The 12,964-nt window shown below is 39.8% G+C and overlaps 1 protein-coding gene across 4 annotated transcripts in view; it reads right to left on the bottom strand.

Annotated features, from left to right (window-relative positions):
• CLNK (cytokine dependent hematopoietic cell linker) overlaps window positions 1-12,964 on the bottom strand; it is a 200,062-nt gene that overhangs the window by 21,743 nt on the left and 165,355 nt on the right. For all 4 annotated transcript variants that reach the window (XM_081487638.1, XM_081487833.1, XM_081487920.1 and 1 more), the window contains 3 exons: window positions 12,536-12,617; window positions 7,414-7,454; window positions 2,492-2,625 (listed from right to left, as the gene is read on the bottom strand). In XM_081487638.1, coding sequence (XP_081343764.1) covers window positions 2,492-2,625; window positions 7,414-7,454; window positions 12,536-12,617 — 257 coding nt within the window. The remainder of the gene's footprint in view (window positions 1-2,491; window positions 2,626-7,413; window positions 7,455-12,535; window positions 12,618-12,964) is intronic.

The following is a 12,964-nucleotide window of genomic DNA, read 5'->3' as shown; positions in this document are numbered from 1 at the left end:
TGGAACGCAAGTCTCTTGCATCTCCTGCATCTGTAGGTAGACTCTTTACCACTGTGCCACCTGGGAAGCCCCTATACACAACATAAGATTTACCATGTAACCATTTTCAAGTGTACAATGCAATGACATTGAGCTCATTCACATGGCTTAGCAGCCATTACACTATTCAGCTCCAAAACGTTTTCATCATACCGAACTGAAACACTCTACACGTTCAACAATAGCTCCGCCGGTAGCCCCCATTCTGCTTTCTGGCTCTATGAATATACTTATTCTAGAAGTAGACTCTATACTGTTATTTTTGTGTCTGGCTTATTTCACTTAGTATTATGTTTTTAAGGTTCATCTATTTTGTAACGTGTAAGGATTTCATTCCTTTTTACAACTGAATAATATTACTACATTTCATTTATCCATTTATTTATTAATAAACATTTGGGTTGTTTCTACTTCATGGCTATTGTAAATAATGCTGCTGTCAACATGAGTGTATAAAAATTTGTTCAAGTCCCTGCTTTCATTTCTTTGGGTGTATACCTAGAAGTAGAATGCCATAATTAGTTTTAAGATTACTTTCTATGTATGTAATACTGGTTTAATAGAGCAGTGATATAAAATTTAAAAAAAGTTAAAGGATATTACTAAGTATAACATTATTATAGATAGTATGTGGATAGGCCACAGATCATGAACATGCATTCATATAGTTGAAATCAGGGAAATCCTGGTTTAGTGCAAGCCTCTCCCATGCCTGATGAACCAGGTTCTGGGAGGGGTGTAATTTTTGGGTAGACACCTAGGTAGGATTCTGGGATTCCAGTGCTTATGAAGGAGATGATGAGGAAAAGGAAGCCAGGTATGTAAGACGGGGCAATAGAAAAACTATGAGCAAACATTTCTATGCTCATACTATGTGCAAACTGTGTGCAAAGTCAAACTTGAGAGTATGAGACTTCTTTTAGAATTAAGGTCAAAATTAACATTAAGTATAATGACAACCAATGGCACTTGGGACATTGCAGGAATTATGAGCAGTTGTTCCAGTAGTCACGTATGAATGTGAGAGTTGGACTGTGAAGAAGGCTGAGCACCGAAGAATTGATGCTTTTAACTGTGTTACTGGAGAAGACTCTTGAGACTCCCTTGGACTGCAAGGAGATCCAACCAGTCAAACCTAAAGGAAATCAGTCCTGAATATTCATGGGAAGGACTGATGTTGAAGCTGAAACTCCAATACTTTGGCCGGCTGGTGTGAAGAACTGACTCTTTAGAAAAGACCCTGATGCTGGGAAAGATTGAAGGCAGGAGGAGAAGGGGACGGCACGAGATGAAATGGTTGGATGGCATCACCAACTTGATGGACATGAGTCTGAGCAAGCTCCAGGAGTTGGTGATGGACAGGGAAGCCTGGCATGCTGCAGTCCATGGGATTGTAAGGAGCAGGACATGACTAAGTGACTGAACTGAACTGACTAGAGATATTCTGTGTGCTCTGCTCCTGCTTAAAATCTTTTGCAGGCTCTGTAGTAGAACTCTCAGCCTGTGAGGCTACGGAATGGAGACCCAGAAGGAACATGACCTTCTGTGCCTTATCATGAAAGACTTTAATAAATAATGTTGCAAGATGATGGAGGAAACGGGTAGAAGCTACAAAGAAAGTTTTATCCCCCACATAGGTGAGTATAAGTGCAGCATAGCCTGAGAAGAACTGATTGTGGGAATGGAGAATATTTTAGAAAGAAAGCAGGAAATAGATGAAGGACAAGCAAGAATCCATCTACTATTACATCTGTTTGCATCTCTGCCCCTCTTTACTTCTCACAGGCAGAGACCATAACTTCCAGCATGTTGTCTGGTATAGAAGAAATGCTCAGTAAATGCTTGCTGAACTGTTCCGATGAAATGAGCATACAACTTGTGAATCTTTTGTTGGAAAAACAGTTGCAATATGTAAATCTTCATCAATTGTAAAACACTACTGAACAACCAATACACATACAACACAGTTCTAAATATCTCTATTTTTTGGATTAATTTAAAGAAAAGCACTTTTAGAATATGGAAATATGCAAGTTGAAGAATTTAGTGAAATGGCAAGATGCAATGTTATACAGCAAAATATTTTTAAAAATATTAACCCCCAATAATATATGGCCAGAAGGGATAAATCTCAGAGCCAATTATAATGATCTCCTTCTTAGGCATTGTTCAAGAAAGCTCTCTGTAGGTGCTGCGTGAGTTGCTTCAGTCATGTCTGACTCTTTGTGATCCCATGGACCGTAGCCCACCAGGCTCCTCTGTCCATGGGATTCTCCAGGTAAGAATACTGGACTGGGTAGCCATTCCCTTCTCCAGGGGATCTTCCTAACCCAGAGGTCGAACCTGAGTCTCCTGCATTGCAGGTAGATTCTTTACTGCTGAACCACCAGGGAAGCCCCTATTTAGGTGCTAAGGTCATCTAGAAAAGTGCCGTAGGAAGTGTCTGTTTTACCTTGCCACCAGACCTTGCCGGGAAAGGTTTCTTCCTGCTTGTGATTTTATGAAGTAGTGGATTTTCCTGAGGGCCAGAGCCGGCTGGAGACTGACATCTCTGAGGAGCATAGGATGGTATGCTTTCTTTATGATCTGGGAAAAGTAAATTCGCATTTAAATATGACTATGCTGGAACCCATCACTCCCTCCAGTGTCTATGGCAACTTGGTCTCGACTACCATCATCTCACTCTTGAGAGCAGTCTCCTCTGGACTGTTCTCTTGCTTCAGATTTTGTCCCTGTCTCCCTAGGGCATCTGGAGTCACCTTCAAAAAATGTAATTCTGACTTTACTACACCCCTGGTACACATCCTTCCATGATGACCTGGAAGAAAATCCAAATATTTAAACTTCTGTCAATAAGGTCCTGTATAATCTTTCTCTTCTTATTTCTTCATTCATCCTCCACTGTCCATGCTGTCCTGGACGTAATGAACTCTGGTCAGTTTCTTAAACAAGCCAAGCTTGTTTCCAACTCAGAAAACACCAATTTGTTTCAAAATGGGAAAGAATAACTTTTTGTTTTAATGGATCATCTTTTATAACCTGAAAGAATGACTAATAGACAAATTATGGTTATTCAGACATGGGCACTTGGCAGATACTTTACTAAAAATGAACAAAGTGAGCCTGTCACTTCATGGAAAACAACTAGCAGTATTTGCGGCCAAGTTTAAAATTAGACTTTTCAAGTGCAAACTGGAATTTGGAAAAACTTGTATCTGCCACAGTGACTTAATAGCATATCCACAGTTGGACTTTTCTGATGAGATTGGAGGTATTACTTACAAATGTGATTTTAAAAAATATTATATAATAAAATATGTTAATGTGGGAAAGATCTGCTCAGGTCTGTGAATCACTGTTTTCCAAGTGACTAATATATAATGCTACAAAATCATGCCTGGGTAAGTCTTTAAAAGGGAAGATAGACCAATGGATTTCATAGTAACAGAATACAAAAAAATTCATTGAAAGGGTTTTGATTTCACATGGCACCTAAGCTTTAAGATACTACCACTTTGTCAAGTTTTGATGTGGTGTATTCTCTACTTCAATAAAAATAACATATTTTCACTTGTCATTCCAGTAAACACTAATAAAAATGAATTTCAAGAAATTAAGGTCAAAAGGCAATATCAATAACCTCAGATATGCAGATGACACCACTCTTATGGCAGAAAGAGAAGAACTAAAGAGCCTCTTGATGAAAGTGAAAGAGGAGAGTGAAAAAGTTGGCTTAAAGCTCAACATTCAGAAAGCTAAGATCATGGCATCTGGTTCCATCATTTCATGGCAAATAGACGGGGAATAGATCCCTTCCTGACCCAGGGATCAAACCCACAATGGAAACAGTGACAGACTGTATTTTTTTTGGGCTCCAAAATCATTGCAGATTGTGACGGCAGCCATGAAATTAAAAGACACTTGCTCCTTAGAAGAAAAGTTATAACCAACCTAGACAGCATATTAAAAAGAAGAGACATTACTTTGCCAACAAAGGTCCGTCTAGTCAAAGCTATGGTTTTTCCAGGAGTCATGTATGGATGTGAGAGTTGGACTATAAAGAAAGCTGAGTGCCGCAGAATTGATGCTTTTGAACTGTGGTGTTGGAGAAGACTCTTGAGAGTCCCTTGGACAGCAAGGAGATCCAACCAGTCCATCCTAAAGGAAATCAGTCCTGAGTGTTCATTGGAAGGCCTGATGCTGAAGCTGAAACTCCAATACTTTGGCCACATGATGCGAAGAGCTGACTCACTGGAAAAGACCCTGATGCTGGGAAAGATTGAAGGCAGGAGGAGAAGGGGACGACAGAGGATGAGATGGTTGGGTGGCATCACCGACTCAATGGACTGAGTTTAAGTAAGCTCCAGGAGTTGGTGATGGACAAGAAGGCCTGGTGTGCTGCAGTCCAAGGGGTTTCAAAGAGTCGGACATGACTGAGCGACTGAACTGAGCTGACTGAAGGTCACAAGGAAAAAGTCAGTTGTTAGAAGGAATGCTTAACAAAGATATTGATAAATATGTTAGTAATTTTAAGCAAGAATTAACTATACAAAAATGACAAATCATTGAGAGCATGAAAACAGCATCATAATAAAATTCTGGACAATGATAACATTTAAAATGGAAAAGAAGTTATTAATGTGAAGGCAGAATTATAAGCTATTTAGTCTTAATTCAGTCTAGAGAACATAAAAGTTATAATTCTGGTCAGTAGCTTAACAAGAATTTTGAAAGAATGGAATACTTTTCACACACTATGTTTTTTAGGCAAGGTGCTAAATAAAACATTAGCAAATATTTATATGCCAGTTACCATAACATTTAAGTTATATGTGTATTTATTCTGTTTCTTTTTTGTCATCAAAATGCCAGATTTCTCTGTAAGTTTACTAAGAAGAGCAGAGTACTCCTGAAACATTGAAGGTTCTCTTTTGAGGGTTCCAAGGATTGTGACTTTTAACATGGAGTCTGAGAATATAGGGAATACATGTGTCAAATATTTGTTGTAGAGAAGTGTTTGGTCACTTAAAGTTTAAATTACATTCATCACGGTAAGTTAATTTCACTTACTAATTTACAACTAAAAATAGGAATAATGATAAAGGCATCTGTCTTTTCCAATTTTATTTATTTATTTTTTTTTTATTTTTTTTATTTTTTATAAATTTATTTATTTTAGTTGGGGGCTAATTACTTTACAATATTGTAATAGTTTTTGCCATACATTGACATGAATCAGCCATGGGTTTACATGTGTTCCCCTTCCCGGACCCCCCACCCACCTACCTCCCCATCCCATCCTTCTGGATCATCCCATTGCCAATTTTATTTTATAAGGCAAAAAGTTCTACTTTCAGACACAGTGCAGAATCCATACCATAAGAACAAAAGCATCATATGTTTTCTGTATTGTTGAAGATATGAACTTCAGAGTTTTAAAATTTGAGCATGCTATTTGTTTATTTAGCTAAATGCTGAAGGTAAGAAATGGAAGAATAGAGTTTGAATGTATATATAGCTTTCTAGAAAGAGAAAGGGGAATAAAAGAGATGAATTCAGTATATGGCAAGAAAAAAAAACCATAAAATCCGTTAAAAGGGTAAGTAGGAGGCACAACATATTGTAAAAATTGATTCAAAAATATTAGTAATTACAATAAATATCAATGGTTTAAATTTTGCATTTAAAAATCAGATGCTTATTGGTTTAAAAAGTCCAGTTCTGTGCTCATTACACATCTGAAATATGACACAGAGAGATTATTAACGGAAGGAGGCAGAACCAAGCAAATCCTAACCAAGAGAGAGCCAAAAGAGCTATGGAAATATTTTAAAAAATGACTTTACCAAAAGTATTTTAAATTTTAATGAAGCGGTACAAGAAGACTTATTATTTAAATCTTTTCAACATGGATCAAAACAGTAAGAACATTCTTGAGAGAAGAAAATAACTGTTACCAGCATTTCCTATCAGTTTGTGTAGCATACATGTGTTCAGTGATTATGAACTTTTCATGATATTGTGGCAACTGATTTATTGTATTTCAACTCTGAGTGCCTTACTTGAATATTTAAGAATCCTACTTGAAAAAGCATTTGGAAACAGCTCTGTGCATCTGTCATCTATTCAGAGAATGAGTTAAACAAGACAAACAAGGATATTAAAATGTGTCAGTTGCCTACGATGTGCTAAGCAGAGGGCTGTGTGTGTGTGCGTGTGTGTGTGTGTGCATGTGTGCGTGTGTGCATGTGTGTGTATTAACCCTGTTAGTTAATAGTATTTGAGTTTTATGGATGGAGGAGGGTGAAGTTCAAAGAGCAGAAGTGGGATCAAGGTCAGCAGAGCCCTCAGTCTTTCCACTCTGTCCCATGGGGTCCAGTCCTGAAGACCTTTCTGTGGCTCAGCGGAGAAAGATTGAAAGATTAGACCTGAACACAGAACCTCTATGACACAGAGAGTGGAGAAAGAAAGACAAAAGAACATGACATATCTAGTTTGGGCCAAATAATACTAACAATATCAAAACCCATCACCAAGAGTAATATAACACTATATTTATAGGTTACTTTTGACATCTCCATGGACATTGGTATCCTTCTGATTTTTATCTTTTCAATGAATTAGTAAGAGAAGTTTGTTTTTATTTTCTCTATTTCACAGACTCTTTTTAAGATAAATATATTTTACAACCAATGGAATGGCAAAAACTAAAGGTTTGTAAAGAAACAACTGTTGGAGAGGATAGGAAACAATGGGCTCTCATAAGCTGTCGGTCAAACAAAGTGATATGTCTAATTTGGAAAACACATCTAGGGTTGGGCTTCCCTGGTGGTTCAGCGGTAAAGAGTCCTCCTGCAATGCAGGAGACATCGTTCGATCCCTGGGTCAGGAAGATCCCCTGGAGAAGAAAGTGGAAAGCCACTCCAGTGTTCTTACTTGAGAAATCCCTGGGCTGGGATCGCAAGAGTTGGAGATGACTTAGCAACTAAGCTACTACCATCTAGTGTCACTGAAGAGAGGAATATTCTAAGATGTGGCCATTTCTCTCTTAAAAAGAGAACTTATCCTATTACGTACTTGGAAAAATATGTACATATTATATACAAGGGAAGACAACTACAATATTGCTCACAACTAACGTCCATAAGAGGAAAAAACTGGAAACCACCTAAGTGATCATAGTTAATTGTGGATAAAAGTTATGTGATATTAACACAATACAATGCCACCTATCAATGAAAACCAGAGAAGTAACATCTACATGCATCAGCTGAGAGACTCTTAGTTTCACAAAAGCTAATTCATGGTGCAGGAATATCAATAGTGACATGACTTACCTTCTTATTTTATAATTCTTAGGTAAAGTGTTCTTACCTCGGTTTTGCACAGTCGGGTTGCGTGTCATGAATGAAGAGCTAAAGGAAATATTATAATTGAAAGAATGTTAGTATTTTCTACTTTAGCTGGGTTAGTACTCATGGTCTAAGTCATATTTACAGAGTACTTTATAGTTTACTGGATGAGTTAGAAGAATCATCTGTTTTGTAACGTATAGGAGGCTGGTTCCTTCCTTTCTCAAGACAGATTGACATTAGATGTGGAACAAATTGACTGACTCACATATGTTCTTTCCATGTCACTTCTGTGAGCATGCATCATAATCCTTTACTTTTGGAAGCCATGACTTCAGACTTGCCTTGTGGATACGGTCACTGTAGAAAACACCACAGCTCCTACTCTGTAGTATTGATAATTGCTTACCAATTGAGGGTGAGTCATGCATAGCAAGGAAGAAGGACATAGAAATTATTTTATTTCCTCTTAAAATGTGAGCTAGGTAAGAAAACTGTGTGTAAAGGAAGGAAATCCATAAAGAAAAAAAAGGATTATAAAAATATAATAAAAGACAATAAAGTAATATGCATTTCTAAACACAATAACAATGCTACCAAGACGTATCAACAGCTTTATTTCAGCACTTAATGTTTAGCTTTGGGTAACACTCAGTGCTAATTTTCTGGTTCATTTTGTATTGTGGTCAGCATCTCGTCTTTATGAACTCTAGGTGTTGCTGAAGTTAAATCTAATAACGTGGAACGTGCTCTATGCCCTGATTGTGCAATTGAACAAAGCCTCTGGGTTAATTCAGCAAAATTCATCCCTTTACCAGCAGCAATGAAATCAACTGAATACATATCTGGTTTTTGTTATTTCCATGGAAGCCTGGAGTCTTATGACTTGCTTCGTAGACAGAAATGCCATTAGATCATTGAACCACCATGTTGCGCTGTCATCACTGGTCAGGCTCCTTTTGCTATCTAAGCCTTCGATTCACGGTCCCTTTACTATGAGTCAGTGTAAAATTCTGTTAAATGTCTAGGGAAAAAATCATGGAGGGCTTCCCTGATTCTTATCCAGACAGTGGATAAGAATCTGCCTGCCAATGATGGGGACACAGATTCCATCCCTGGTCCAAGAAGATTCTACATGCTTCAGGGCAACTAAAGCCCATGCACCACAACTATTGAGCCTGTGCTCTGGAGCCTGGGAGTCACAACTACTGAAGACTATGTGCCTAGACCCCATGCCCCACAACAAGAGAAGCCCATGCAGTACAACAAAGAGTAGCCTCCGCTCACAGCAACTAGAGAAAGCACTCCCACAGCAACAGAGACCCAGTGCAATCAAAAATATATAGAACTGCTGGCTTCCCTGGTGGTTCAGTGGTAAAGAATCTTCCTGCGAATGCAGGAGACACAGGTTTGATCCCTGGGTTGGGAGGATCCCCTGGAGAAGCAAACGGCAACCTACTCCAGTATTCTTGCCTGGGAAGTTCGATAAACAGAAGAGCCTGGCGGGCTCCAGTCCATGGGGTTGCAAAAACGCTGGACTGGACTCAGCAATTATATGTACTATATTAATTTAAAAATCTTGGATAGCAAAATTTCACTGCCCTAATTTTTCAAGATTTTTAGAAAATGTTGAGAGGAGAGTAATATCCTCTGAAGATATTCTAGGTTTCAAATACAAAGTTTATAAAAACAGAAGAAAAAAACACCTGAACTAAAACAGAAATGATAATTCTTTCATTTTATAAGCAATGATTGAGTGCTTACTGAGTACATTGTATGTTTTGGGAGATATCAAAAGAATAAGACGTGGCTTCTGCCCTGAAGCAGCTTAGGTTTTGAAGGGAAGAGATAATTATACCACAATCACCGTATGGGGTAATCACCACCACAGAGGTGAGCACAGCAAAAGAATGTCATTTAATCTGGACAAAATTGGTTTGGTTCTCAAGAAAGTTTTCCTGGGAGCTAGGGAAATGGACAGATTTAAGACCTGTTATGAGTTGAGATTTGAGAATTTAGGGGGCTGTTAATAAACAGGAGGGGAAGAGTGAAGATGGGAAAGAGAGTATACCACTTATTGAGGTGAGAAAGTTTGTAAGAAGAGGGTAGTGTGGGTCTGGAAATGAAAGTATAAATCAGGAGTTCAGTTTCCAACACTGAATTTGAGATGCCTGTCACTGATTCAAGGAAAACTATTCACTGGGTAACTGGACATGGGTCTGGGGCTAAAAAGGCTGATTGGGGCAGAAGACAGAGATTTAGTAATGATCAATATAGAGTTGACATTTGACACCATGAGGGTGGATAAACTGCCTACACTCTTCAGTTCAGTCACTCAGTCGTGTCTGACTCTTTGCGACCCCATGAATCGCAGCACGCCAGGTCTCCCTGTCCATCACCAACTTCCAGAGTTTACCCAGACTCATGTCCATCGAGTCGGTGATGCCATCCAGCCATCTCATCCTCTGTCGTCCCCTTCTCTTCCTGCCCCCAATCCTTCCCAGCATCAAGGTCTTTTCAAATCAGTCAACTCTTCGCATCAGGTGGCCAAAGTATTGGAGTTTCAGCTTCAACATCAGTCCTTCCAATGAACACCCAGGACTGATCTTCTTTAGGATGGACTGGTTGGATCTCCTTGCAGTCTAAGGGACTCTCAAGAGTCTTCTCCAACACCACAGTTGAAAAGCATCAGTTCTTTGGCGCTCAGCTTTCTTTATAGTCCAACTCTCACGTCCATACATGACCACTGGAAAAACCATAGCCTTGACTAGACAGACCTTCGTTGGCAAAGTAATGTCTCTGCTTTTTAATATGCTATCTAAGTTGGTCATAACTTTCCTTCCAAGGAGTAAGCGTCTTTTAATTTCATGGCTGCAATCAGCATCTGCAGTGATTTTGGAGCCCCCCAAAATAAAGTCTGACACTGTTTCCATTGTTTCCGCATCCATTTCCCATGAAGTGATGGGACCAGATGCCATGATCTTAGTTTTCTGAATGTTGAGCTTTAAGCCAACTTTTTCACTCTGCTCTTTCACTTTCATCAAGAGGCTCTTTAGTTCTTCTTCACTTTCTGCCATAAGGGTGGTGTCATCTGCATATCTGAGGTTATTGATATTTCTCCCGGCAATCTTGATTCCAGCTTGTGCTTCCTCCAGCCCAGCATTTCTCATGATGTACTCTGCATATAATTTAAATAAGCATGGTGACAATATACGGCCTTGACGTACTCCTTTTCTTATTTGGAGCCAGTCTGTTGTTCCATATCCAGTTCTAACTGTCCAGCCTACACTCTTACCAAGAGAAAAAAGGTCCTCAGAAAGATCTGAGGAACACCAATATTTAGAGGTCAGTTTGGGAAAAAGGAGACTTAGAAGATGCAGTCAGGTAAGAGGGAAAGAAAAATCAGGAGTGAGTAAGTGAGTGAAAGTCACTCAGTTGTGGCTGACTCTTGCAACCCTATGGACTGTAGCCCGCCAGGCTCCTCTGTCCATGGGATTCAAACAATACTTGAGTGAGTTGTCATTTCCTTCTCCAGGGGATCTTCCCTACCCAGGAATCGAACCCAAGTCTCCTGCATTGCAGGCAGATTCTTTACCGAGCTATGAGGGAAGCCCCCCAAATCAGGAGATGTTGTTCAATTAATTAAACAAACACACGAAAGAAGCCAAGCCACATTAAACAACAACTACAGCAGATATGGGTCCAACTGAAATCTCATGATCTTTCAACTATGATATGATGATTTTTTGTTTCCTTTTACAGAAGTACATTAGAAAGGGTATCTATGTGTTGTATGGGCAAGGGTTTTGTGTCAGATTGGGCCTTAAACGGAAAACAGTCTAATAAGAGAATGAAGCTGCAGAACTAATGCCCACACACCAAGGAGGGAGAACAAAGTTACCAAAGGTGTGAAATAGCACAAGAAAGTGATGGCGGGGAAGGGGATGGGAGGTGGAGACAATGTCCTTGACATACAGGGGCTGGCAATGGCATTGAGAGCTGGTGGTTAGTGGGCACATGGGCATGTTGAGCAGGGTGAGTGATGATGCCCAAGGCCACATGGTTTGTTAGTGAGGAAGCCAGGCAGTCTGATTCCAGGGACTCCCTCCTAAGCAGTACTCTATTCCACCACAAACAGGGTACCTGCCCTGTAAATATTTATTAAACAATAAAAGAGCATCTTAAAACTCTGGGCAGGCACCAAGGACAGTCAAGACTCATGGGCTGCATTTTTAGAATCAAATCAGTGTAGATGTGATGGGTTATTGAAGAGTGGAGCTGGACTAGATTTCAGCAGTAATGGACTCAGCCTCCCTGGGCCTCATTTATTCTCTCTGGGGAATGGGGAAGAACTACCTCCTGGATTCAGGGTGGCTTTGAGCTGGAGTCTGATAAACAAAGAGAAGTTTCTCAAATAGGGAGATGGTAGAGAGAGGGAAATGTGAGGGGTCGGGGCAAGGGTTACAGGAAGAGGAATAGCGCATGCCAATGTCCTTTGTCAGCAGCAGTGGAGAGTGGCCTGAACTGAGCTGGAGCCACTGGCCAGACCGCTGACAGGAGGGCCTGGTAGTACTAATTTTAGAGACTCGGGATGTTAAGGAAGCTACTGCTAATGTGAGCTCGGCCAATGAATCACCAGCCTTATATTAGCTTCCTTGATTTTTCCGTTGGGATGACAGTTGTTACAATAACCTAATCAGGCAAGTATTTGCTCAGATAACGGCATTTTCAACCCCTGCTCATTTATAAAGTGCTGTTCCAAAGTGACTGTCAGCTTCTGTGCAGTCATCCACTGAGACCGGTTAGAAATGTCAACTTTTCTTCCCAGGTTGATTAGCTGCCATTTCAGTTAATCCTACCTAGTGAGTACCCGTGTCTCAAATATTGTCTCTAACGCACAATCAGTCACTTTAAAGTCAAGAAGAACAACGCCTGTAGCTGGAAAAAAAACTTCTACCCCATGGCCAGTTTAAATCCTATTAACTTCAACAACTATGATTCACTGGTTTCCTTGGGACCTTGTCACTAGGCTTCGTTATCGAAGGCCAGGGAGTCTTTTTCAGGAGACCCCGTGAGTCATTATCCCAGGCAACACAGGGCTGACCCCCAAGCTGGGACCCAGCCAGGGATTCCTGGCTCCTTACCTGGTAACGGCAAGAGGAATCTCTTGAGGACTTTGGTTTTGTGACAGGAGAGATGCTTCAGGCTTCATCTGGTGATAAGTAACTGTGTAAAGGCATCACAGGATTTGGTCAGGTTGTAAAAGGAAAATGATTGGGGGCTATTAGAGGTCTTTTGAAGTGGCTGTAATTTCATCCAAGTAATCTCTATTGTTAAGAGTGAGCAGTTGGTGGTTAGTGGAAACTGTAACCCATATATTCTGCAAAACCCTGGGTCCTGAGAGTAGCTTGTCCTTGAGGCTATAAAAATTGCTTTAATGCTGAATAATCAATATTTTAAAAAATATTAAATCTAGAACTCATTCTTAAACTTCCACCAAATATAGAATATTGCATTAGAAGGTATTTGGTATTGGACAGGCTTGAAGTGGAAGTGGATTGAAGTTGAATTCT

The sequence above is a fragment of the Giraffa tippelskirchi genome, chromosome 1 (genome assembly GCF_054371585.1).
Source record: "Giraffa tippelskirchi isolate mGirTip1 chromosome 1, T2T-mGirTip1v1.2.pri, whole genome shotgun sequence".
NCBI classification, from domain to species: domain Eukaryota; kingdom Metazoa; phylum Chordata; class Mammalia; order Artiodactyla; family Giraffidae; genus Giraffa; species Giraffa tippelskirchi.
This window is presented reverse-complemented; position numbering and strand designations above follow the sequence as displayed.